Genomic DNA, 9,308 nt, shown 5'->3' with positions numbered 1-9,308 from the left:
CAAGTATGTGAGGTCGAGTTTGGTCATATGGGTAGCTTCTTTCCTAGCAATCAAGGTGTTGGAAATGGACCTATGCCAATACCGTATACCCGGATGATGGATATACAAGGCATTGCACTCTCTAAATGTAGTCAACTTCCTTCCGGAAATCGCCTTCCAAAGGGGCTTGGCATCTAATTTGTAGGGTTTCTTGTGGAATTTCCAAAGGTCATCAATTCCAAAAACCTCTCCGAACTCACCTTTAGTTATCCTCCTACTCTTGTTCTCAAGCCAGAATTCGACATATTTCCGAGTCTCTACCTTATACTCCTTCAAAGAGCTTATGAACTCCAATGTGAGGGAAGGGTAAGTTAATTCATTCATTTCGAACAAGGTAGACAATCCCATGGACTCGAAAAATGCTCTTGTTTGGTCTAGCACCCCCAGTTTCCCCAAAGTGTCTTGGCATACAAACTTAGTGGCGATAATTTTCTTTTTAGCAAGGGATTCAAAAGCGGTTCTATGTTCATTAGAAATAAAAGTTACCTCCGGATAATTTTTTAGTTGCTCAATCTCCGGTAAAGTGGTAGTAACTTCTTCAACGGCCTCAATGACTTCCCTTGCTTGTACCCTTGGTTGCTCAACCACCACTAAAGCTTCAGATGCTAGAACCTTTTGTCGTTTGGAGAGTGTTTGGGGAATGGGTGCTTTGGTGTTGTCCTTTATCCTTGCCATTGTTGATTTCTCCTTCAAGTTTGTTTCAACAAACCTTGAGTATACTTGAATGCTCCCCTTCTTCCAATTAAAATCAAATTTTCAATCAATTTGGGGGTTTTCGGATTTCACCCTAACCCTAGAAATTTTGATTGATTTTGTGAAGATTTTGATGTTTGATGGTATTTTTGTTGACAAAGGAGTGATTTGTTTTTATTTTGAGTAAGTTTGCAATTGATTTGGATGAATTTGGTTGAGAAATCTGTGTTTTTAGATGACGGGGTTGATGGTTGTAGTGAGGGAATGTGTTGTGTTTATGTTTGAAGAAGAATAGAAATGAAGAATGAGGATTGAAAATCCCATGTTTATGCTTAGAAATAGGCAGGGACACTCGACCTCTAAAGAGGACGGGCGGTTTTTGAATCATGAATTTTGTTCAAGTAAAGGGGATGCCCGTCCTGAGTTCGACTCGAGCGGATCGACTGCTAGGATGCCCGTCCTGAAGCCAGCTCGGGCGGATTTTACTGCAGTTTAATTTTTTTTCTTTTCTTCTTGCTTCAGCCACGAGCTCAGGTCTGCCCATGGGGATCCCTTTTCCGCAATCTTTGTTTCTTCAATCCCTATTCCTTCGTCATGAGATTGTACTATAAAGGCTTGGCTAGCCTAGGCAATTGCTTCCCCACACTTGATCATCAAACACTACACATTTAAAACACATTAAAATCCCTCCCTCACTTACTCTCATGTTATAAAAGTTCTACAAACAAAGCATATAAAATGCAATGCATAAATTGAATAATGTATAAGTTAAATGAAATGCAAGTTAAGAGGTTAGAATATTTACAAATGGTGGTTTGGGGAGGACTCCACCAAACTCTCCTTTTCTTGAGAGGTGTCAAGGGGGTAAATTAAGGGTGTTGTTGATGTTGCTCAACGCCTTGAAGAAGTAGTCAAAGGCTTGTTCATTGTCATGATAAAGGTCTTGCATATATAGAGCTGTTCAAATGCGGGCTTAGGCCGGACATGGGTCGGGCCGTGAAAAAAAAAGTTTCCCTTTAAGACTCTAGTGGGCGGGTCGAGTAAGAATTATGAGTCAATTATCATTGCCCTTACTCACCCTTTTGTCAAAAGTCGGGCTCCCATGGGCTAATGGGCCGTAAAACTAAGCTTTAAGTGTTAATTACGTATTCGGTATTTAATGACTTTAATTTAATTTAATTTTTTATATCTCATACCTTAATTTGAAATTTGAAGTTAGGTGTATAATATATACAGATAGCGAAGAAATACATATAACGGTAGGGGTAAAGATTGGATTTATATATTTTGGTAACTTGTTTAATACGCGGTAATTAGTGGTGTTTTTAATATATGCGCCTATTGAAAAGAAGATCAAATTTTAATTAGCATGGAGATATTTGGAAAGATAAAGGGTTTAGGTTCGACTCTATTAAATAAAAAATATGCTTTTGTTTTCTTTCATTAAAAAAAATCATTATTTATAATTTAAAACAATTAATATACACAAAAAAAACTAAAAATTTATTATCTTATATTTTTAGTAGGCCGGGTGGGTTTGCCCATTTGTAAAAGCTTGTGTCCATGTTAGGCCCATTTACTTAATCGGGCCGGGCTTGTCCAGCCCACGACCCATTTTTTAGAAAATTTTGTGTCCAAGCCTGCTAAAAAAAAGGGCCGGATGGGTCGGGTTATCTGGCGGTATTACCCATGAACACCTCTATGCATAGACCTTGGCACATTGTTTTCTTCATTCATGTAGTAGTCTGAGTCAAAGAAGTGACAAGGATCTACAAAGCCTTGGTCTAGAGTCATAGCATTTCCAATATAAGGATTAACAAGTCCTTCAAATTCGTCATCCCATAGACCACATACTTCCCTTGCTTCTTTCCCTATGTTTTTAGGATCATGAAATGTCAAGAGCAAATCTTCTTCCTTGTTGTCATGGCGAATGAGGCCTCCATTGATACTTGTCATGGGTGAGCTTTGCAAGCTCTCATTCTTGTTGTGAAAAATTACATGCTCTCCGAATAGAGCCACTTCAACGTTATCCACTTCTTTCTTCCAATTGGGTGGTGTGTCTTTGCCCTTCTCTTTCACTTGACCCTTGAATGGGGATTCCACTTTCTTCTTGTCACCTTCCTGGCTACAGTGATCAACCATAAAGCATGGCTCAAGCAACTTTGGAGCTCTCATAGTCTTATCAAGATTAAATGGGATTGTTTCATCACCAACTTTAAGTGTGAGCATCCCGTGCTTTACAGTAATCACCTCTCCGGCGGTGTGTAGGAATGGTCTTCCTAGGATGATTGGAATATTGGAATCTTCCTCCATATCAATAATAGCAAAGTCCACTGGTATGAAAAACTTTCCAATTCTCACGGGTACATCTTCCCATACTCCAAGTGGTTTCTTTGTTGTTCTGTCCGCCATTTGTAAGGTCATGTTGGTGCACTTGAGCTCTCCCACTCCTAATCTTTCACATACCGAATATGGCATGACACTCACACTTGCACCTAGATCACATAGTGCCTTGTTGATGGTGGTGTCACCAATGGTACATGGAATGGAGAAGCTTCCCGGATCCTTGAGCTTAGGTGGGGAATTTCCTTGAAGTATTGCACTACTTATCTTTGTTAAAGCGATGGTCTCCAACTTCCTTATGGACTTCTTCTTGGTAAGGATGTCTTTCTTGTATTTTGCATAGGCCGGAACATGGTTGATCAACTCCGTGAATGCTCTAGAAACCTCTAGGTTCTTCACAATCTCCATGAACTTTCCAAGTTGCTCATCAAGCTAGGGCTTGGCTTGGCGACTTGGAAATGGAAGTCTAATCACAATAAGATCTTTATCAACCTCTTTGGCCTTATCTTCATTTCTCTTCTTTGATGACTCATTAGTATTTGGTTCCACTACCTTAGGATTTCTCCTCAATGGTTCCATCACAGCTCTTTACTTGACACTTTCCTCAATAATATCTTCTTCAATTGGCACTTTAGATCCCTCATATCTTATACCACTCCTCAAGTGGATAGCATTGATGGTCTCATGTCTTGTAGAAGGATTACCTTGTGGAGGTAATTGTCTTTTTTGTCTTTGGGAACTTGAAGAGGCCAATTAGGACAATTGTGTTTCCAACATCATGGTATGGGCAAGGATATTGTTGATGGTAGTGTCTTTGGCTTGGCTATCTCTTTGCATTTGAGCAAAGAAATCTTGTTGGCTCTTTTGCATTTGAAGGATCGCTTTTTGAACATCAAATACTTGGTCATTGGATTGATTATAAGAGGGTTGGTTTTGGTTGAAGTATGGTCTTTGAGTAGAATTTCTCATTGGAGGTGGGGTGTATGTTCGTTGAGGATTTTGAACATTTTGGCTTTTGTATGAGATGTTTGGGTGAAATTTGGTGTTTTTATTATAATAATTGGAGTAAGGGGTGCCATTCTTGTATGCTTGCAAATCATTCACTTTCTCACTTATGCGCCTACACTCTTGTTGATCATGTCCCAAAGTTCCACAATTCTCACACACTACATCTGGAATAGAAGATGTTGCCACCATGGCATTGACATGTTGCTTGGTTGATTGAGAAGCTTCATTCATCTTGGCTATGGCTTTCTCAAATTTCAAGTTCATTGTGTCAATATGGGAGCTTGGTTGGGCACTCAAATCGGCACTCACGTGTGTGATGGAGTCAACTTCATGTCTTCCTCCCCTAATAGCTTTTCTTGGCCTACTATATTGAGAGTTGTGAACCGCCATCTCCTCTATCTTTGCCCAAGTTTGGTTGTCATCTACCTCGGTGAATCTTCCATTAGAACCCATGTTGAGCACATTCCTTGAATCTTCATACAACACATTCCAAAATTGTTGAACAAGAAACCATTCGCTCAGTCCATGATGAGGACAAGAGCGACATGTATCTTTGAATATCTCCCAAGCCTCATATATAGACTCTTTATCTCTTTGCTTGAACCCGATGATTTGGGCTCTAAACATGTTGGTCTCCTCCGGAGGGTAGAACTTCTTGTAAAAGGCAACTGCTAACTTCTTCCATGAATCAATTCCAAGAGTGGCCTTGTCTAGACTCTTTAACCATTGCTTTGCGGCTCCAATCAAGGAAAAAGAAAACAATACCCATCAAATTTGGTCTTGAGTTACCCCCGTTTGGGAAATTACATTACAATAGTCACAAAAAGTCTCCATGTGTAGATGAGTGTAACGCCCCAACTATCCGGCCAAGATAATTGGAGCGTTATCATCTCGGTTTCCCGAGTTAGTGTTTCAAAACTTCAATAAAAGAACATTCATACATAAATATAATGTTTAGCGAATTACATAAACGTAAAAAAATGAATAAAAATAAAACTCATCGCTACTATACTCATCTAACTAGCTACACTCGTCTCGTGACTCATCACGCTCATCCCGTCTCCCGCGTACTATCCAAACCATCTGTACCTAACCTGCTCACCATATGACCAAAGGATATCATATGGATCGATACAGGCCATCCCAAAAGAGACAGGTGAAAATTACACAGACACACAAATGTCAGTTTCAACAAGCAAATAAAGTACGACACGACTCAAGTGTGTGAATATGCAACATGACTACTAATGTGAATGAGACGCTATCAAACAACCACCACCATGGTACCGAGACACGCCCAGACATACCGACAACCACTCTGGTACCGGGACACGCCCAGACATACCAACAACAACAAACAGATACCAGGACACGCCTAGAAGTACCGGGTCCGGAAGCCAACCGAATCCTCTTGGAGTGGGAAGCTCTAAGAGGCGACTTAAGCGTAAGACGGTCTCCCAGCCATCTTACGTCCCCAAAACAACAACAACAACAGCAGCAAATCCTCCAACATATATGATAATGACCAATGCATTAACCACAATCAACATGTCATAATCATCCTCTTAATGATGTGATTACCACTAAACATGTTATAATATAAATACTCTAATTATGCAAGATTAACCACAACATAAACACACACAATATCACATTATTGAAACCGAGTAGGATTAACCTACCTTTTAGCATACTCCATAAGCTAATCCAAGACAACAAGAATCCATCTCATAAAACCGTCTCATCCTACAATAATCACATAACAACTATAATAGTACATCCTAATCTATTATACAATATAAAACCCTTTATTATTACCTTCTAATTACCCATAACCACATACTAATTGCTAATTAATCAACCCAATTGAAAACCCCCAAAAGTTAGGGTTCGTAAGACTAGAAAAGGGTGGATCTTAACTTACAAATTAAGAGGAAGGAAGGAGGAAGGTGATAAATACACTAAACCAAGCTTGAATCCCCTAATATGGTGTTTGTAAGGGTTTTAGAGAGAAGGGAGAGAGTTTTGAGAGATAAGGAAGAAGATAGAAATGATTTTAGGGTTAGGGAAGAAAGGATTTAATCTCGTGTTCTGAACTGCGTCAATCGATTGAGTGGCGAGTCTACTCACTCGAGTGTCGCTCACTCGGTCGACTGCCGGTCCACTCGGTCGTGTGAACCTCACTCGGTCGAGTGCAATATAGTTCTCATCAATGACCAGTTTTTGTAAAACAGTCAAATCTCACTCGTTTCTTGATCATTTTGGACGTTTGACTTACCGTTGGAATTGTAAGAGAACAAACTATCACCTCCAATTGGAATCACATCAATATCGTGTCTAGATATAAAGTTATGATAGTTTTAAGATGACCCTTATATAGACAGACATTATAACAACTCCACTAAGTCTAGTATTGGTTATACTCGGTCCACTCGTTCTGTAACACCCCCATAGATCGGGACCCTTCCTCTAGGCAACTCCCATCATATGGAGGTGTCACAAGCCTTGGTTTCCCAAGAATTTAGTGTGAACAACAAGTAAAGAAGTACTTTAGATAATATAAATAGTTAAGTTGTAAAGTCAAGTGACCACAAGTTAAGGGATATGAAAATCATCCCAATAGTACAACCAAATCCAAAGGAGTTTAAATGTCAAAAACTAAATAAGAACAAGTGGCAACAACGAGGTAGACCGCTCCCAAGCCCGTTACTCAAACATGTGCACCTGTCGACACTGCTCCCCATATGGGCGGAAATCACCATATGGTTCATTACAGACATTCAAACCCAAGTGCTAGCGAATGATATGAATGTTCAATAATAAACAATAGATGCAAGTAACTTACTAATTTAATGATGTATGTAAACATGACAAGTATCCACCAAACTCATCTCCTCTAACCGTGACCGGGACACGCCCACGACGCCACCAAAACCACTAAGGTACTCGGAACACGTCCATGGTACCGGGCCCGAGTACGACTCGAGTCCCCTACCAGACAACATGCCTCACCGCATGAGTCCCTCCATAACCCAAGTACTAATGTGCACATTCCCTTGGAGTGGGAACCTCCAAGGGAGACTTGAGCAGAAGACGGTTTCCCAACCGCCTTCCGTCTCCAAAACCATCATCAACCTCCCCCAACAATCTCCAATGTAAACAATTTACCGACAACAAGAACAATTAACCAAACAAGCATGCCATTAAATTCATACAATAACCAATTCATGCTCATAACTTCATTAATTCATTTTCTCTTCTTTTAATTGCTTATTAACATATTATAGTGCAAGATAATTAATACTAGATTCATTCATCATACTCATTCTTCCCAAAATCATCATGAGACCACAATATATATCAAACCCTAATTATCCAAAACATGTTATAATGCAACTAATATGAGATAAATATAATTAATGGTATCAAATGCACAATTAAATATTCATAACACCATAGTTAAGTAGGAAAACCCTACCTTGAGCTTATCTTCACAATTCCACAAGTTAATCCCTAGAAATGCTCCTCAATGAAGCTTCCTACACATATTAATTATTATAATTAACACTACAATCTATTATAACAACATACTAACTTAACCCCTTGAATTCTTACCACATAATTAAGTAAGGATTAATCTACTAACTAAATAGGGTTATTAAAACAAAATAGAGGAGAAGAGGAAGTGTAGATATACTTACAACAAAGAAGAAAGGCTAAGGAGGCAAGAATCTCCTTTAGAGATATTAGGGTTCTTGAGAGGATTTGATGGTGAAGAGTTTAGAGAGAGGTTGGTGGAGTTTAGAGAGTGGTGAATAAGGTTTGAGAGGGGTTTTGGTGTAGGAAATCTGAAATGATACGGTTATTAAAGCGACATCTCACCAAACATTTTCCGTATAAAACTCACTCGACCGGCACTCGGTCGAGTGGAATCCCACTCGATCGAGTGGAGGCTCCACTCGGTCGAGTGGATGGTCACTTGGTCGAGTGATCGACATTCCAGGCTTTCCAGCCTACTGTATTGGAGTACTCGGTCCTCCACTCAGTCGAGTGGATCTGCACTCGGCCGAGTGGGTTCTTTATTCGGTCTAGCTATACTTAAATAAATTAGAGGTATTAGACGGTCTACTCGGTCTAGTTAACGCCTTAGAAACTACGAGGTATTACAATATACCCCCCTTAAAAGAACTTCGTCCCCGAAGTTCACTCCCGACACTAGGTATGGAATATAGCCCCCCCCCCCAAGGTGCACTATGACGAGTCGGGGTAAATATAAGACTAGTGTTGACTTAAAAGTGACGTTAGGTGGCAGTTAACTACATATACGAAAAGAGAAAATAGAGAAAACTTTATTTAAGGTACTCGCGTAGTACGCCCTACCCCTCTAGAAACATGGTTACGACCTCGTAACCGCCTCATACCTGCTCGAAAAGGTGATGGTATCGCTCCTTGATGTTCTCCTCGGCCTCCCAAGTGGCCTCCTCTACAAGGTGATTGGACCACAACACTTTCACCAAGGTTGTCTCACCATGTCTTGTCTTCCTAACCTTTCGGTCTAGGAATTCTTTGGGTGTTTCCACATATGTTAGGGCATCATCAAGTTCAATCATCTCCGCTTCGAGCACATGAGAGGTATCATTTATGTACTTGCGCAATTGAGACAGATGGAATACATTTTGAACTCGGTCCAAGGCCAGTGAGAGTGCTAAGTGGTAAGCCACTTCCCTGACTCTATCCAAGATTTCATAGGAGCCAATGAACTTTTGGCTCAACTTGCCCCTTTTTCCAAATCTCATGACTCCTCTCATGGGTGAAACCTTGAGTAGTACCTTGTCTCCTACTGTAAATTCTATGTCACTCCTCCTCAAGTCGGCATAGCTCTTTTGCCCATCGTGTGCGGCTCTCATATTCTCATGGATTATACAGACTTAATCAACCATGTCTTGGATCATTTGAGGCCCTAAAATCACGGCTTCGGTAGTATCGTCCCAACATATCGGACTTCGGCATTTCCTCCCATATAAAGCCTCAAATGGGGCCATACCAACGCTAGTATGGTAGCTATTGTTGTAGAAGAATTCGATCAAGTGTAACCTTTCTTCCCATGAACCTCCAAATTCTAGAACACAAGCCCTCAAGATGTCCTCCAACGTTTGAATTGTCCTTTTCATTTGTCCGTCCGTCGCGGGATGGAAGGCCGTGCTCATTTTCAATTGAGTACCCAA

General features: G+C 40.3%; 1 protein-coding gene and 1 non-coding gene across 2 annotated transcripts; one reads left to right on the top strand and one right to left on the bottom strand.

Annotated features, from left to right (window-relative positions):
• The first annotated feature begins 4,603 nt into the window (after nt 1-4,603).
• LOC141616211 (small nucleolar RNA R71) lies at nt 4,604-4,710 on the top strand. The gene has a single exon (XR_012530569.1). It is a non-coding gene; the product is annotated as a small nucleolar RNA R71 (small nucleolar RNA).
• Nucleotides 4,711-8,384: 3,674 nt separating this feature from the next.
• On the bottom strand, nt 8,385-8,990 carry LOC141613401 (uncharacterized). The gene is made up of 2 exons (XM_074432135.1): nt 8,505-8,990; nt 8,385-8,399 (listed from the first exon to the last, which is right to left on the bottom strand). Exons 1-2 carry the CDS (start codon nt 8,988-8,990, stop codon nt 8,385-8,387), a joined length of 501 nt encoding a protein of 166 aa, XP_074288236.1.
• Nucleotides 8,991-9,308: the final 318 nt, after the last annotated feature.

This window comes from Silene latifolia, chromosome 11 (genome assembly GCF_048544455.1).
Source record: "Silene latifolia isolate original U9 population chromosome 11, ASM4854445v1, whole genome shotgun sequence".
NCBI classification, from domain to species: Eukaryota; Viridiplantae; Streptophyta; class Magnoliopsida; order Caryophyllales; family Caryophyllaceae; genus Silene; species Silene latifolia.
This window is presented reverse-complemented; position numbering and strand designations above follow the sequence as displayed.